The following is an 18,803-nucleotide window of genomic DNA, read 5'->3' as shown; positions in this document are numbered from 1 at the left end:
GTCGCTATTGCAGCGCCCCTTGTAGGAATGCTGTTTTCCCCCACCTCCCCCACTCCGCTCCCTTCCCTCCTGACCCCACCTGATGGCCTGGCTATATCCACACCCCTAGGCTGAGTAACCCTCCCCCCCACCCTGGAACCCCTTAAAACCTTTAAAAAACATTTTACTAAAAAAACCCTAATCCCCCGCTTCCTCCATAAAATAGTGTTTAAAATGTTTTAAACACTATTTTCTGCGATTTGTGATTCAAAAACATTAATAGAAAAAAATATTCTAATAATTGGAGGATACTATATTTCTGTGAGTCTGATGCAATTAAAGTGTTTGTTGCTTGTTAGTCAGTACAATAAAATGAAGTATTATAATTTCAGACTTGTGTCTGTCTATATATTTTCTGCCTTGTCATTTTGGCCAGGATCTGACCAATTCTATTAGCACTAATCAAATATTATGCATACTGTGCTGGTACCATATTACTTCAATAAACCATTCATACTTACTTAAATCTCCTCTCCTCTGAAAATATTTTACTTAGGTATAAGTTGGACTGCATAAAATTATTAATTATAATATCAACTCAAGTACATAGGCACCACATTTACCCTATGGGAATCAATTTTGCCACAAGCTATACAATAAACGAAGGATTTAATGATAACCCTTGGAGTAAAAAGGGTAAAACGGAATTGGGGTTTATCCATCTTTTTATGAAGGCATTTGGCCTGACAGCTGTCCTTGCCTCTGCAGCTCTGATGATTACAGAAAGTGCCAAACTGTATCCTTAAATGAGTTATAAATCCTGGTTCATTCTGATTAAACACTGGTCAGAGTCATTAGGAGGTTAAATGAAGGACAGCTCCCAAGTATGTTGTCCTCAGATGTGCTGCCAAGAGTGCCTCACCCTCCTCAGCCAAATATCTTTTGGCCATTAGTGCCCCAGTCATTTGTGGTCAGCTCTGGCCTATCTCTTAAAATACCAGGATACGTGTGGTCTTCCTTATGGATGGCCTGTTCGCTTTATATTCCCTTTTTAAGACTCACCCCGCCCGCTCCTGCATGTGCACGCTTCTTCCCTGCAGAGAATGCTCAGATGATTGCCTCTCTGTGTCCCAAAGGAAATCAGGGTTTCTCCTTGGACTTGGAATCACATGACTTTAGAATGGGCTGGCTTGCTCTGTTCGCCTGGGGATTTTTTTTTCACTGTTAAATGCCATCTGCTCTGGTTTTTGCACCGTGGCAAGGCAGTCAGAGGGAATACCAGTGAGGAAATAAATAATAAAAAAATGAAATCCATCATGAAGACCCTGAGGATTAATGGACTTGGAAGGCAAACTGTGCTGAATGGAAATTCATCTTCTCCTATGCCCACATCAGGACTGCCTTGCTAGTGTTTGACAAATAGAGGTTTCCCCGGCATGCTGTAAATTCAACAACTGTTGTAATCTCCAGGGACGACTTCACTGTATTTAGAAGTGGGCTGATATCCTCCTGGGCTGCCCATTGCAGAGGCAGCACATTGTGTCATGGAAGGCTTCCTCCTCAGATATGCCTTGCCAAATGGCAGTCTTTAGTATCAAGTCATCCATCTGCAGAAGATCCCCAGTGTAAATGTAAACAGGCTATTTTCAAGTAAAACAGCATCTGGCTCCATTCTGCTCACTGCAGAGGGTTCTGTTGAAAGATAATAACAATCAGAAACGAGATTCGTTCCTGATTCAAGTATGCCATTGACCTACAGCACTACTGATTTAAGTTTGCCCTCACTGATTAATCAGTTAAGTCCCTTCAGATACATAAATACGTATCAAATAAAAATGCAAAGCCATGAAGGGAACCTCTGTAAAGATTATAGCATTTTTAAAGGGACACAGTTGTAGGATAAACTCTGCTAAATAATTTCATGAATAGTAAAACGCTGTGCATTTCCAGGGAAGCAGGGGCAAACTAAAGACAGCTCTGCAACAATTGGACTGGGCCAGTGAATAAATTGGTTCCCTGAATTGCTTTCTAAATGAAGGACAGGATTTGGGATCGCCCAGAGGGATCCCTATAGATGCTGCCAACAACCAGATTTTAAAACAGTGTTTTTTGCTGGGTTTCAGAACTCTGGAAGCTGGGAAAGTCAGCTTTGAGTAAAGGCTCACAGGGGCCATCAAAGAGACACTGTGTTCGCCCACTTCCTTTCTTAATTACTTTGACTATAAATGGCTTGTAAATTGCTTTTTGGATGCTAGGAACCTTCAGAAGGACAAGTTTTATCACACTGGATGATCTTCCTTCAAGTTGAAAACGTTCTACATAAGTTTAAAATTTAAAATTTGATTTCGCTGCAGGTTGAAGGAAAATCAACCTTAAAAACCTACAAATGAAACCAGCTGAGGTTTTAATAATTAAAAGGAAACACAAATAGTAAGCCAGAAAAGTGACTTGGATGTATGGATTTTAACTCAAAAAATGACCATTTTTTTAACTTCAGATTTACAAAAAAGATATGTTATAAGAATTCATAAGAATGGATGAAAAGAGAAAAGATGATTCTTCCCATGGACAAAGAGTGATTTAAATCTTAATTGTAATAATACCCTACCACTTCTTCCAAAAGGAAACAATGCTAATGTGTTTCCACTTTTATCTTATTTTAAAATTGCATGCATTTCTATTTTTACTATGAAGTATGTCTTTGGGAACCTGAGATACAATTCTTCCAGTAGATTCTCATTTTACCTTTGATGTTGAACTCTCAACATCTAAGAAGCTTGGAAATATTCTGTTCAATGTAGAGCAGCTTTCCTCCGTCAGGTACTGTGGATGCATCAGGAGTACAAGTCTCAATAACAATGGCCAAGAGTCTTTCCTCTCATTTTACTTATTTATTTCCCCAGTAGCTATTCTTACATTAAATTAAGTAGCGCTGAATTGTAACTAAGGGTAACAATTAAGACCAGAGAGCATCCACACCTAACTCAGCTGCTGGACCATTTTGTATGTCTTAAATACAATGTCTTTGCTTACCAACATAAAAACAGAGATGAAGCTAATCTCATTTTCCTTGTTAAGCAGTTCCCAAACCTGGAAAAAAAAACTACCAGAAAAGCCTATTCTAGTATTTTACAAAGCATGCTTCAATGATGATGAACTCAAAATAAAGGCCTCTTCCAAAGACTTCAAAGCTAACTAGACAAGTTCACCAGAAGCTTTTGTATAGCTTACTTTCAAGTGCTGAAAGGGTTAGTCAAAACCAGTCCTTTAAAATGTGCTAAAAACCATTCATTTTTAAGAATCACGTGGTTCCTTTTATAAGTAATTATTAATTAATAATAAATGTGGCCACAACACCATCAACTGACTAATTTCTGAAATAATTTTCAAAAGGAAGCTCACAGAAGAGCATTACAGGAGCCCAAATCACATTTAACCAAGCCATGTGGCTCAGCTTAATTGATCCTCCAACCTTAGCTGTACAAATGTACTCCTTGACAGTATTTCTGAGAAGATCTGCAAAGCCATTGTCCCTTGTTAATACCCGCATTGGAGCATCTTATCCCATTCTCCTTAACTCTGGTTGGGTAGTGAAAGCTTGCTGGGGAGTGTTCCTATGAGGAAATACACATTACAGACAGCCCACACTCCAGCCTTCCGAGACATTAAACGATATATGAAAATCTGCTACCCCAAATAGTGGCACATCGGATAGCAATGTTGCTTTCCTGTTATTTTAGTTTCTCTGTTACTACTTCTAGGTCTACTTTTACCTAGAGTCTTTGGAAATGGAACAGCATAAAAGCCAAATGTGTTAAAATAAGAGAGCAAGGTGTGCTTTGCTAAAATTAGAAAAAACACCTTAAAAGATATTTCAAGTGCCTTATACATGTTTCCGATGTGTACATATGCTGTGTCAATCATTCTTATTCTGTACACTGGGACTTTTTAGTATACTGCCAAAGGGACTTTTAAGCCATAACAAATTCCTTACATAATCTTCTTTTGACTCCAGAATATATGCTATTTGTATCTTTGTATAGTTCTGTGCACTGGCTGTGTCTTTGTTGCTTCATATTATGGATAAGTAATGTTACAGTGGGGCATAGAACACAATTTGTGGCAAGAGGTTGAAATAAGTCATCTAGAGTAGCCACAGAGTCTTCTGCACTTTTCACCATTTGTATAGGAGAGGGTGCTTCAGCTTGTGTACCTGTTGTCCTTTGCCATCACTTCCTCTTTGGCTCTCTCGGCTTCAAAGATTTTCTTTTCCTTTTCCCCTTTCCTTTCTCTTTTCCTCCCCTTCCCAAATTACCTTCATGTGCTAGAAGTGTACAAGCTCTATATGTAGTTTCCTGGTCCTTCATTTGTATTTGCAACCAGCCCACTTACACAAATGTTCCAGACTTCTTAAGTGACTTCTAATAGGTAGCTTCAGTCCTACACATCTAACTCTGTAGCTTATGCTCTCACATAGCAAAATGTATGAAGAGAGATCTGACTATTAAAGAAAACTATTGTAAATTCCCCAATGATTTATATTTTTTCCCATCCAAGATGGCAAATAGAAAATAACAATCAGTTCCGTATTGGCAGCAGTGCACTATCTTGGGTATAAGGTTAACAAAAAAAACCTCAGACTGCAGGAACATAGAAAACTAGATTTGAGACCTTTTGTCATTTTAGTTTAACAATGCAAGGGTTTAAATAATCTTCAACTGAACTGTTGTCCTGTTTTAATTAAACATTTGCTTCTCCCCATAGCGTCAGCTGAGAAAAGATATTTTCTCAAGATACTTTTTAATTACTACAGCTCATTACAAAGGGAAATACACCATTAATGTGTTGACTTGCAATATAATTAAAAACATAATTTAGGGTTCAGCTGAGGGGTACCTTGAAAATACAGGTCCCATTGGAACTTCCGCTACAAAGTTTTTTAGGAGAAATCTTATGACCACACCTGATGCATCTGAGTTGACTTAGATACATATAGGAATTTTTATTTGGTGTATCTGTTTCCATTATTAAGAAGCAAAAGAGTACTAACATTGCTGTTTTTAATAAATTTCAGCAACTGCAGTTAAATACACTGTTTGAAAAATAGTATAGTATTAAACTAAGGAGAAATCATATTGAGCTGGCTTGTTAGTTTTCTGCTGCTCTCTCCACTGCAGTTGTCTCCCCGAAGAATCATTTTAACCACAAAAAAAAATATCCATCTCCTCTTCTCCTTGCAACCAACTATGAGCCTCAAAATGAGCGTACTGTGAAGTACCAATTTTGCTCAATTTGACCCAACTTTATCCCTTCCTATTGCATTAGCTTCACATCACGGAAATGTGAGACAATAAATTGATGTTAGACTACTAAATGCCTTGCACCAGCACTTTCAATCAGTCTTTTATTTCATGGACTAATAAAGTCACTAGCAAGTGATTACGTTCTTCACAATTCCACAAACATTTACAAGTAGCCTATTCAGAAAAAATAGTTCACTATCCATATTTGGAAACAAAACTGATTCAGCTGTGGGGGGGTGGACAACGTCGCTCTTAAATTCTCAAGACAATTTGTACATAACTGAGTTTAAACAGTGGCAGCATTAGCTTAGAAGCCAGCTTTTACTTCACAGCTTGAAAAGAAAAATCTTAGCTTAAAAAAAAATCGACATCTGGTTGGTGCAAGATACAGCATGTTTGCTTTCCCTAAACAATGTTTTTCCATCCTAAAATGTCTTCCTTGCAATTTGTCTTCTTGGGAGATCGAACCTTTAAAAAAATTGTAAATGATCTGGTAAAATAATTCCATCTTTAAGATTGCCGAAAAGTCAGGAAATGCCAAGCCCAAGGTTACAAGGTCTCATGTTCTCTCCAAAAGGTTATGATTTAAATTTAATATCCTGCATCTCTTCTTACTCTCCTCTGCTTCATTTCAGCAAGGTATGTTTTCCTGACTATCCCCGAAGAAATGTTACAGTACTATCTATCACTTATATTAGAGCTGCTGCCATGTTCTGCTTCTTGGCTTTTCCTCTTGTTCCAAGACTTAGATGCTTTTCCTTTCTAGTAATAAATCAAAGTCAAGAAACTGAAATGGTGGCTCTTTGTGCATTATATATATTGGTGTCGGTACCTGCTCAGCACAGAACGTTGAGCTAAAAGTTTCTATCAGAAACTCCACATTTGCCCTGTTGCACTTGCCCAAATGCTCATAGTTCCCACTATTTACCTAAGTCCCTTTTCTGCCACTTCAGTAGCAACATCTCTCAGTTCATCCTTCAGTAACTGAGAATATTTTTGTCCATTTATTTTCTGTTAACCTTGTTTAGATAATTTCCCTTTTTTTACTTTGTTGTTTTACAACTTTTATTTTGATCGGTTTTATTGGTGTTTTCCCCTTGCGTCCTGTGACGTTGAAAGATCCAGCTTCCAGCAGTAAACTCAGTGCCTCATTTATTATGGGGAAAGTCACAAAGTGAGTACCTCCTTAGGTGCCAAAAACTTTACATAATTTAGGTGACAGGAATTGTTCCATGCCTTCTCAATCTTTAGCAAGGTTATTCACTATAGCAGTTGTATTCTTTCCCCATCATGCTTGTGAAGGCAGCTCCATATCAGTGGATGAGAAGTTTGCATTATTCTCAACACATTTTTTATATCTGGATAGTGAATAACTATCTTTAGATTATCTTACATATGTTCTTTTGTTCTCCAATAGCACTGTAACCATCTCTAAGCTTCCATCTTTTTTCATATTTACCAATACATCTCTGGGCTAATCACTGCCACTTAACAGCACTTTGTTATCAAAAATTTGTATTTCCATTTTATATTCTGTTTTATACATGCATTTTGCCTGACTTCCAGAATTATTTGTCAGTGGAGTCCTTGATGCTCTTTGAGCATGATTGTTTGCTTGCAGATGTTTCACTCCCAACTAGGTAGCATCATCAGAGTCTATTAAGTTTGGATTTGCTCCCTGTTTATGTTTAATCCTGAGCTGCATATATAGTCTTCCACTGATTTGTCAGTTCCAGAAACAAGCATTAATGTTGGGAGCCAATCCTTAAGGACAAGCACAATAAGTTAGGGAAGGGACTTTCCATCAAAATCTTTTAGCTCTAGAATAGGCCAATCTATTCAAATGCAACATTCATATGTATGAACATAACAAATGAAATCTTCAAATACCAAAGATACAGGTAAGCAAAGTGTTTATTGATAGAGAGCAGTTTTTTAGCCTGCTCCAATCCACAAACAGGGAGCCATATACACATACCAGTAGAGAAAAATCATACAATCAATAATGTGCCATAAACATTACTTAAAAGCACAGTGAAAGAGAATTATTTCAATGTCCTTTTCAAGACCTTACCTTATAGAAGAACATCCTCCCCAGAAATCTGGGTGGCCCTGACGCTTTTGGCCTTTGATGAGGGATTAAAGACCCTTCCTTCAGTCATTTAGGCCATGTGATTAAAACAACACTGCTGGTAGATTTGTTTATTTTGGTTTTACTGATTGAAAATGCAGTGTTTTTATACCTGGGAATATTCTTTCTCCTCCTCCTCCCTCCTATTACTATTATTGTTTTGAATTAATATTTAATGTTTCGTTTGTATATTACGTTGCTGAATTTTTGGTTTCACTCTTGTGTGCACTGCTAAGAGGCCCTGTTTTGAGATGGGCATCTATATAGATTGTTTAAATAAACAAAACCAATAAAACACTAAGAGGAAGGAACCCAATGCTCAAGGAGTTGGAAAGTATAAGGGCCACAATAGAAAAGGTTTGTTCCCTAACCCTAAACTCACATTGGAGTGGAGACCTCACCAGGTCTTCCGACAATTTTCTTAACAAATGGGCAGATTTAACCTTAATGAGGCAATCCCTGAAGTGATGCAAGGCAATGCCATTTTGTTTTTGACTAATAATGAAGTTGAATGCTATCTTAGCGTGGTTGCAGAATGTGGAGTGCCAATCTTGAGGATAATTTATTTTTCTTATACCAGCTTCCTTGTTCTGTTTGGCTGTTAGATTGTTGCATCTGTAGGTTTGTTATGCCTCATTCAGCAGATGCAAACCGTTGATTCTGACTTGTTTCCTTTTTTTTTCTGATCTCCCCTTTAGCTTCTACTTGTGAATTTTCTGACATTGTGGAACTGTTGCTTCAATCCGGAGCCGACCCTACTCTTCGGGACATGGAAGGATACTTGCCTGAGGAGGTGACAGACTGTAGAGTAATCACCTCTATGCTCCAAGAACACACAGCTGGCAAAGTTTAACTGAAAGGCCAAGGAAGTGAAGCCCAAGGCTTTCAGAATGGAATAAAAACTGTAATAAATCCATCCTTCTCCTACTACGTAGCCTGCACAATGCATAAGGATTGGAATTTGTTGAATGAAAGTGCTTGGTATTGATACATATTTGGAAATCCAAAAACAAAGTAGTGGACTGTGAATCACACAGCATAACCTACTATCTACCATGTGAAAAATAACCTCAGCCATAGTTTGTGACTTGCTTAATACTCCCTCCTTTTTTTTTCAGTCTCAAAACTAATAAAAAGGATATATTGGATTTCTGCTATTGTGTCAGATGTAGCTGTAAGAGATCTTCAGTTGGGTAGATTGCACGCTACAAGCCTGATACAGCAGAAGTCCTGCTTTACCAGCACAGGAGTTTCATCATGTATGGAGGCTACGGAGAAAAAAAAGGAACCATACTGAAGCTGAAGTCCTATGTGTTCCTTCTTGAGAATAAGCCCTAATTAGACACACGAATAGTGTTGAACCTGCTTTCCCAAGTGGATTTAAGGATTAACTTCTTATTTGCAACTTGTAGGAGAGGAAGATCCAACAGCTGGATAGGGAAAGGAAGATATGAGCCAGTTTATAAAACTTTTCCCCCCAAACTTCCACATTAGTGACAGTGTTATTATTTATATTTTTTTGAACTCAGAATTAGAAGTACTGTGGTGCTCTAAGATCTAAAAATAAGGGCAGTGGACTTTTTTTCCTTGATCCTAAACTGATTCGCTAGTTAGCTAAGTAGTTGCTGTGTTGTTAAACTATGAGAACTGATGGGCATGTTAATTCTGTATATCCCTCTGTTTCTGGTATAAAAATACTTCCCTGCATGATATGAGATATATAAAAATGTTCCTGGAATGTTTCTTTTTTTTTCACCTGCCATTAAACCACACTAGTTATATAAAAAGCATCATGTGTTTATATTGGACACTACAAAATCTTATCCTGATTTTTTTTAACCCTGTAAACCTCATGGACAGAAAGGGAGAAAAAAATATTAATCCCTAAGCTTGTTACCGTTGTCTGCTTCAGGAGAAATGTGCATTTTCAGAATGGCTGCATCCAATTTCTGGCTATGTCCTGCTTACACAATTTCTAGTGGGAGCCCTTTGTGTGTGTCACACGAAGCAAGGTGCAGTTCATAGTAAACTTTTCCGTTTGATTTTGAGAGCCGTAGCATTAGCATTTTCATCCATTGAGATCTCCATCCACCCTGAATAATTATTTTTTTATTGTTATTTATTCTTTCAAGTTATTTTTATCATCACTCTCTCCATGTTTTCCCCACTGAAGAATAGTCATGTCCGTGTCCTTTTCCTTCAAGCAGTCTGGCCTCTCTAGCCTTACAGACTCCATTTGTAAGTGCCAGTGTTACAAAATTAAAAATCAGAATCACATCAACAGGATTTTCCTGCCCTGTGGAAATTCATTCAATAGATCTATGTTGGATTTTTATTTTCATGAAATCTTCCTACTTCAGAGTGACCACACTCAGTATGGAGTTTTTCCTCCTACAACAGGAGATGTGGTTTGTATCTATTGATTTGCAGGTTGCCTAATGTTATATATTCATAGTTGCCCTATCCATCTTTTTATTCACTGCAAAATAAATTGCTCCATATACTAATTTTATGTTTTATCATTTGGTCCTGCCATGATCTCTTTAAGCGTTATTTTTTACATAGCATAGCATCTTTTCTCATGCTCTTTCATCTCCATTATTTACTTCTGTTATCTAGTTGACAGACTGAAAGATATGCCTTCCTCTTCTGAACTTTCTTGCCATATATCCCACGTCTTGCTCCTACGATCTGGAGTTCTCCATCAGTTATGAAAGTCTTCTGTTCTTCCTGCATAAGTTACCTAATTATTGGGGCAGTAGTTATCATCGCAAAGGGAACTTTCTTCTTTCCAATTCACACCATGTATGCTTCAGGCTATCATGGACAAAATGGCCCCAGAAGAAGTAAGGACCTTTGATACCCTGTAATTGTTGGGATGCATAGAAGCCCCAACTTTGCTCATCTTCAGCTACACCTTATAAGCATGGTTCATCACATTTGATATTTGATATAAATATCACAAAATCCACCCGTCATTCTTGCATCAAGGAGCCTCTTCACTGGCGGCAGGTTACAAACAATCTCACTGAAGGTCAATTCTTCAGGTTTTGGTCGCTAACACAATTCATCAGTAACACAGGTATGTCTTCATTTCTGGTTCTTTTTCATCTGACACTTTTGCCCATAATTAATTCATTGTAGCATCTCAATAAGCTGAAGTTCCGGCAATTTAGTGAATTTGACAGTCGGTGTTTTTTTGAAGAAAAGCTGATATTAAACAATGATTTTTGTACTACATTGGCCATATGGTTCAAGGTTGATAATGGCACTGATAGGCTTACATTCCATACTGCCCTAGTACCGTGATGGTGAACCTATGGCACTATACCACACCTGGCACAAGGAGCCATTTGTTAGGGCATGTGAGGCATTGCCTTGTCAGCACCAGCTGGCCAACTGACTTCAGCCTTCTTTTTCGGCTGTTCATACTTCCGGTTTGCGCGTTGGGCCATTTTTCACGTTCCAGAGGTTTCAGGGAGGCCTCCAGAGGGCCTCCGGGAGGGTGGGGCAGCTGTTTTCGCCCTCCCCGGGCTCCTAGAAAGCCTCTGGAGCCTGGGGAGGGCAAAAAATGGGTCCATCACAAGCCAAAAGGGGGGAGGGCGGGGGTCGCGCATGCATGCACGCAGGTGGGTCACGCACATAGCATTATGGGTGTGGCCACACCCACACATGACCCCCCTGCATTCCCCCCGCTTTTGGCATGCGATGGGAAAAAGGTTAGCCATCACCGACCTAGTAATATGGACTGCATCCTTCAGCTATGGCTCGAATCATATATCAATGGGTGTGTTGAAATTGAATTCCTCCTCCTTCCTCCCACATGTATATCTTGGGGTCTTTAACTCAGCAGCAGGTGCAGGATAAATTCCATATATATATAATGCTTGAAGCAGACATCTACAGTATCTTTTTACTAATTCCCTTTCTGATTGGAGATCTTGGAAAGATCAAAAGGATTCAGCCAGTTATATCCTCATCATACCATGATGACCTTGATAGTCATGATTCATTCCCCACCCACCCCTTGTGTCGTTTTAAGCCTTATTAAGCAATTCCCAATCTCCTCTCCTTCCATCATAGACAGCTATACCTCCAGAATCACATTTCTCTTCACTTACAGTCTGGAGAATTCCTTTCTGCCTTACAAAGAAACAAAAAGTCTGCTCAGAAACCATCCACAATGGCTTCTCATGAAGTTAAAGGGTGGGAATTGCATGAGGAAAAATGAAGAATATCTGTTCTTCTGCAACGCCATCATATTTTATTCTTATATTTAACTATGCATGCCTTGGCACTTTTTCCCATAAGCTTATAGCTTATGTAAATATCTACTTCTATTTTTAATATATGGTTGTGATACCTCCCTCACTAATAAGGTGTTATGTCAAAGGGCTGGTTTTCCTCTGTTCCCCGATATAGCTGTTGATTCCTATTTTGTCCATCATTTTCTCTGGCTTAATTCCAGAGCCTTTTTTGCCCACAGTTACTGTCCTTACTTACCTCTTATTGTGAAAGATGTTACTACCGGTAGCTGTGACCTTGGCTCACCAACAGGGAGACTTGTGTGTCTAGCACAGAGATTCTTCCTGTCTCTTAACTTTGACAGATCACTTTTCTCTCAAGGTTGGAAAAGCAATTGCCTTCCACTTGGACGAAAGGGCATTATTCCAAAGAGACCAATATCTACGGTGCAATTTCTCTCCCCAACACTTTTCCAAATGAATTTTAGCAAACATCAAGTTTTTCTTTGAAATGTCCAAGTAGGTTGCCTATTTCAACTCCACACCTATTTATTGACAGTGGTAACAGCTGTTTGCAGCTTTCCAATTGCTTTAACCAGGAATGTGCCGTGAGTTAAACAGCTGTAATTGAGCCTGAAATTACGATTGTAAATCACATCACATGACTGGTCCCAATTTTTTTGACAATTTTTGTGGCAATTGTTAAAGGAAAGCGAATCAATTTTTGATTGATAGAGCGAATCAATTTTTCCCAATGGGCATTTTTTGTGGAGACCGAAGATAAATGCAAGAAACCAGCAAAAATGTTGCAAATTGTGGTCACATGACGATGGGATGCTGCAAACATCAGTAAAAGTAAGCCAAGTGCCAAGCACCACATGACTGGGGAGAGGGGGGAGCTTTTGTAACTTCAAAAACATGAGTAATTTTTGGTGGGCCCATCATAACTGGGGACCGGTCATAAGTCAAGGACTATCTGATATGGATTCTGCCTTGCAATTTCATGCAACACATAACCTGGAACTTCGCTTTCGGAGAGGTGCAGACGTTGGGCTATTTAGGCTTGTTCTGGGTGTACCTTTCCTCCTCTCTCTTATACATTAGCCTTTTATTATCCCTTATATCTCAAGAGTGAAGAATTTTTAGTTCCTGCACTTTTTTCCTCATTATGTTTAGCTGCCAAAGCTCACAATAGTGAGAGTGACACTATAATATGCCAATGGGGGAGGGAGGGCGGCCAGAGATTTTTCCTATTTTTCTTAATCCCTGCGGGAAACTTGGAGGTGAATCAGTCATGTTGTTATTTGATATTTTGCTAATCAATTTCAATAGTGCAATCTTGAGAGGGCATTTGAGCTACATATGGTTTCTTTTTTAAAGTAAGCAAAGTACAATCAAGAGTTCTGGAAATGAAGATGCGCACTAATAGCAAAAAAAAATCAAATTTGGCAATAGCTGCAAAATTAAGTCCAACTCAGAATATATATACTCAATTAGATACTACATACTAAGTACAGAGATCCACCTTCGTAGCACCAGTACCATTTGTTTTCTCATAACTGAAGATGATTTTTTTTGCCATAGGGGTTTATAGGGGTTTGAGTTTAAATCTGATAAAAGGGGGCTGGATACTTGTTTGGAAGAAGTTTTGTAAGTTAATGTCACGAGTCTCCAGAAATAGTACATGACAGCGGATCCAGAAAAGCATGGTTATAGGTGTTTATTCTATGGGACATCAGCATATAGCTATATGCTGATGTATCTCTTGTCAAGATACAAGAGTTCGTTTAGTGACTTATGAAGTTACAACAGCACAGAAAAAAGCGACTTACGACCGTTTTTCACACTTGGACCATTGCAGCATCCCCATGGTCACTTGATGAAAATTCAGGTGTTGGCAACTGATTCATATTTGGTGATGTCCCAGGGCCACGTGATCACATGATTTGTGACTTTCTGACATGCAAAACCAATGGGGAAGCTAGACTTACTAAACCAATAGGGAAGCTCAACAACGGCAGTGCTTAACAACTGTGGCAAGAAAGATTGTAAAATGGGGCAAACTCAAATAACAAATATCTCACTTAGCAACAGTAATATTGGGCTCCATTGTGATCTAAGTCAAGGACTACCCATATTTCTCTTGTGTGATTGGAGAGCCTGGCCTTTGAATGCTGGGCATTTATTATTTTATTTATTTATTAAATGCTTATGCCGCCCATCTCCCCTACAAGGTAACTCTGGGCAGCTTGAAACTGCATGCAAGGGCCACAGACCCACATATTCCTTACAGCCGGTGGATTCTCCTATTTGCCATACCAAATTAATCAGGGTGTGGAGAGAGACAGCACCTCAAGACTGAAGAAAAGCCATGAAAAATGAAAGATCAGAGGCAAGAGGGGGGAAATTTTAACAAAAATAGAAATGAGAAGAAAGCATCATAAAACTTGGAGGAAAATCTTTAGGAAAACATTCAACAGAAATCTCTGGAAAACAACAGAGAAGCGAAAAGAAAAAAGGAAACCTTTCTGCAGCAACTGCTTCCTATTGTCCAACGTTCCTGCCTTTTTCTGTTCCTTTTCCTGTTTTCCTGCGGTGACTTTTCTTTATCCTGTACAAGGGTTCTAATGTACTCAATCTCCACTTCTGCTCTTCGTAGTCCCAAGGATAGAGGTTGTTCTAAATAAGCTAAATCTAAATGTCTAATCATTCTGAATTATACCCCATGGATCTTCTAACACAACTCTTGCTATTCCAGATGACTTTTTAAAACTAATTTTTCCTTTGAACAAAAAAATATACAGTAACAAGGTTCAATGCCTTATTCTCCAAGCTGCTGGAAAAGAAGCCTATCAAATCATCTCTTGTCTGGCTGGACACTATAGATATCATAAATTTAGCCCACAATTCTAGCTATTACACTGCCTACTGTACCACCCTGCCAACAAAAGTATGTATAGTCAAAGCTATGGTTTTCCCAGTTGCAATATATGACTGTTAGAGTTGGACCATAAGAAAGGCTGAGCACAAAGAATTGAAGCCTTTGAACTATGGTGCTGGAGAAGACTCCTGAGAATCTCTTGGGCTGCAAGCAGAGGTGGTATTCTGCCGGTTCTTACCAGTTTGGGTGAACTGATAGCGGCAGCGGCTGGAGGCTCCGCCCCCCCCCGCCCCGACATAATGCGCAACTTGCACATGTAAGCGCACTCATATTTGCGAATCGGTAGCGAAGGTAAGGGAATCCCGCCACTGATTGCAAGGCAATCAAACCGGTCAGTCCTAGAGGAGATCAACCCTGACTTCTCTTTAGAAGGCCAGTTCCTGAAGATGAAACTCAAAGACTTTCGCCACCTAATGAGAAGGAAGGACTCACTGGAGAAGAGCCTAATGCTGGGACAGATTGAGGGCAAAAGAAGAAGGGGTCGGCAGAGAATGAGGTGGCTGGATGGAGTCACTGAAGCAGTTGGTGTGAGCATAGGTTTTAGGTTTAGGTTTTATTAAATTTATAGACCGCCCCCTCTCCCCGTAGGGACTCGCATAAATGGACTCCAGAGGATGGTAGAGGACAGGAAGGCCTGGAGGAACATTGTCCATGGGATTGCGATGGGTTGAACATAACTTCGCAACTAACAACAACTGTACTAGGACTAGTGATCAGTTTTGCTGTTCCCTCGCCTTATAGGGGATGGACCATGTCTGAGGCTATGTAGGTTTTACTAGCATACATCTCCGTTTAAATCTTTAAGAACATTGTTAAAATCCCCCTGGAAATATTTTAAGGTGGTTAATGTTGCTACAGGACTGATTTGCAAGCTAGGGGGTGAGGTAAAAAGAGCAAATGTTGCTAGAAAGAGGTTTAAAAAACAGCTTAAAGCATCTGGATAAACCATACATTCAGCCTTCATGGTGGTCTTATAAGTGGAACCTTGGAAGTTTGTAGTTTGCTCAATGTTTTGGGGAGATGACAGGCTGGCCCATTTTTCCTTTGGGATACCTGGGATTTTCTCCCACACCTGTTTTGGAAGGAATGGACTCTATATAATTGCATTCTCCACTTTCTGGTGTTTTTAAAAGGTTATGTAATTGATACCCTTCTTCCCTTCAAGAAGTGCATGTTTCATCACTGAAAGGAACCAATATTTTTTAGAGACAGTATCGTGTCATGCAGAAACGGGCATTTAACACTTACTCACCTCTGCAATTCAGTTGAGTATTCAGTTCCATATTCATTTCATCTTTCATTCCCACCGGCTGAAAATGTTTGGGCTGTTTTCTCATCTCAAGAATGCTAATGCCAAATGTTTGTTATACAACTGGGCCATTGTGTAATTTGTGTTTTTGGTGCAGAGCAATATGAAAGGGATATTAAAAGGTATGAGTGCTGCTGCATGGCTGGCAGCTGCTTTTACTGCTATACTGTGGCCATCAGTCATCTGGGTTGGTCTTACATTATGGACGGTTTGGCAAAAATGCCAAAGTAGAACAGTCACCTTTTTATGGTACCTGGGACATATCTGCCACCTTGTCCGGAAGCCAGGTTGCATTTTTTTTGGTTTATTTTGCACTAAAGGTTATCCTTCCTAGCATTTTATACTTTTTGCAAGTGGTGTGCTGTCTGATGGACATCTTGTGCATTAAAAAGCACTTGATGAGTGTGTTGATGCGAATGGCAAGCAACTGTGCCCATGGCTTTCACAAAGTACATTTGCAGAGCTTAGGATGGATAAGTTTATAGCATTTTAGGACTATTTGTGAGGTTGGAACTCTTCCAAAGAAAAAAAAATGAAAAGGCATATATTATTGTTTATAATCTGCTTTATTCAGCCAAACCTTTTCCCCAACAGCCCCCTGGATTGCTGTTTAAATCCTCTGGTGCCTTAAACTACTGATTCTGAAAACAGTTAATGCATATTCAAGCTAAGCTTGGCATCTACTGCAGGAAATCACTTTAATTGAGAAGCATTAAATGTTAAAATGATTAAAATATATAAAGCCAACATGGTGTATATGAAGAGCAGAGGCTCGCAGCTTTAGAGTGTACCTTGGCTCAGCTGCCAAAAGCTTCGGCTTCTGAGGCTGATGGTAGGGAAGAATTCCTTAAAATGAAAGCCGGTCCATTTCCTTGGCTTATTATAACCCTGAATGCCTTCCAGAAGGCAGTCAGCAAAACTTTTAACAGTGGTGGTAGATCTGATGTTTTGCTAGCCTTGTTTTTACTTTCTAAAGCAGTATTTTGACCAGAATAACCTTCCGTTAGAGAAGGAGGAATGTTCATGTCTATTCCTAGTTTATCACATGAGAAAATGCTTTCAGTTTTTGGGATGTAAATTTGCCCGTTGCAATCTGCATTTACATAGCAGGGATCATAATTAAAAAGAAAGAAGGAAAATAACTCTCTGATTCTGGAGGGGAGGGGTTAGATGATTTTATCCAGCTTGAAACTCCATTTTCTAAATCTGCCAATAATAAATGATTATGTAGATACCATTTTTAAAAAAATGTCCAATTTTGTAGTTGGGTTTTGGGAGAGAGGGCAAAAAAGTCTCCCTTTGTTGTCAAAGAAACTGACATGTTAAAACATTCCAAATGGTGTTAAGGCAGGTACCAAAATAAATCCATTCTGAAACTCAAAGTTCTAATGCTTGCGACATTACAATAAGTAGCATTAACACATGCAAATATCAAACGAACAGAAGAAAGCAAGTTCTTCTTTACAAAGTGATCTACGGCCTGCACTGTTCCTCACTGAAACTTTCAATATTAAAGAAAAATTGCTGGTCTCCTTGTCTGGCACACAAATTGGTCCCTGTTAAGCATGTGAAACAGGAGCAGTCTTGGGAATTCAGTTTTTTAGAGTAGCATGTTAAAATACATTCACCTGGCTAATTATGGGTGATTTTCCCATATGTGTGTGTGTGTCTATGATGTGTGTGTACATGTTATTCGAATGATGAATAGCAAATAGCATAATGAAAACATTTGGATATACTGAATTATAAAAGGCAAAGGCAAACCACTGGGTTTCAATACGCTTTAAGCCAGCCAATAGATTGTATTACTGCACAAAATACAAAGAGCTATCACTTCTTAGATTTTTAAACAGGTAGACATATAGCGTAATTCCAACATTTACATTATTTATTGGTACACACTATCTTCAAAATGTCTTCGTGTAACAAAGTTATTGTTTTCATACAGATGTTGGGCTTTTTGTTTTTGCTCTCTGTGGTGTAGCTGAATGAGACATTGAACTGTCAGCCGGTTACAGTACATTGATGGGCAATGAAGCTGTTTATGATATCCTGTTTAATAGCCTTCTTTGGCAATGTTTCAGGCAGGTGAAAAGCCAAGCTAGGTCAGCACAGGCTGAGTCTTGATCTGCCAGACTCAATGGATGAATCCTGAAGTTATTGAGAGGCTTGAGTGAGTTTGAGGATCATTTGTTGCTGCCAATTGTGTAAGACTTCTTACCTGATTTATGAAGTTGGAGAATTTGCCTACATTACAGTCTATGTGTATATGTATAGGACAATCTATACTTCCCATTCCGAATCTTAAGTGCTACCTCCAGAGTTCTCATAATAAATTTCATTTTCAATGTGGCAGAAAGGGGAAAATATTAAATATGCAAAATATTTAACCGTATTTAAATGACAGCTACTTACCTTCAGTGAAAATTATTCTGGGTTTTATTCCCAACTTGTTTTCTTTTTAGGCTTTGTCATGGGGAAAATGGCCCATGGCATGCCCAGCCAATGCCAAGTCTGCCCCATTTCCCTGGATTTTCCCCCTCCCCCAGGAAAAACCTGTCTATAGAGCTTTTGCCAATGAGTTCCAAAACAAATCTGATTATTAACAGCTGTGTTGTTTTGAGTATTCTGAAGGCTGCAATGGGAGCTTTGTTTTCAGATGTATGATTGTTAAAAGAAGAAAGCCACATTCCACTCAACCATCGCAGCCACCTCTCTGCAGTTGCTGGCTTTCACTAAATGGGGTAATATGGATGATACAGTGGTAAAGAAAACTTGCAGTTACCAAGCCAGCCATTGAGAATTCTGCAATGCTACTTTTTTTCTGGGCAAAAAGAAAAAAAGCATTGCTCACAAATGTAAGCCTGATGACATATAATATTGTGATGGTAAATTT

The 18,803-nt window shown here is 39.0% G+C and overlaps 1 protein-coding gene across 2 annotated transcripts in view; it reads left to right on the top strand.

Annotated features, from left to right (window-relative positions):
• The window catches only part of ACBD6 (acyl-CoA binding domain containing 6), a 125,025-nt gene extending 115,825 nt beyond the window's left edge, over positions 1–9,200 (top strand). For both annotated transcript variants that reach the window (XM_081947381.1, XM_081947382.1), the window contains exon 8: positions 8,112–9,200. In XM_081947381.1, coding sequence (XP_081803507.1) covers positions 8,112–8,266 — 155 coding nt within the window. In that variant the 3' untranslated portion in view covers positions 8,267–9,200. The remainder of the gene's footprint in view (positions 1–8,111) is intronic.
• Positions 9,201–18,803: the final 9,603 nt, after the last annotated feature.

This window comes from Natrix helvetica (assembly GCF_964273705.1).
Source record: "Natrix helvetica genome assembly, chromosome: 3".
NCBI lineage: Eukaryota > Metazoa > Chordata > Lepidosauria > Squamata > Natricidae > Natrix > Natrix helvetica.
The sequence above is the reverse complement of the archived record's forward strand: the minus strand, read 5'-3'. Positions and strand labels throughout refer to the sequence as shown.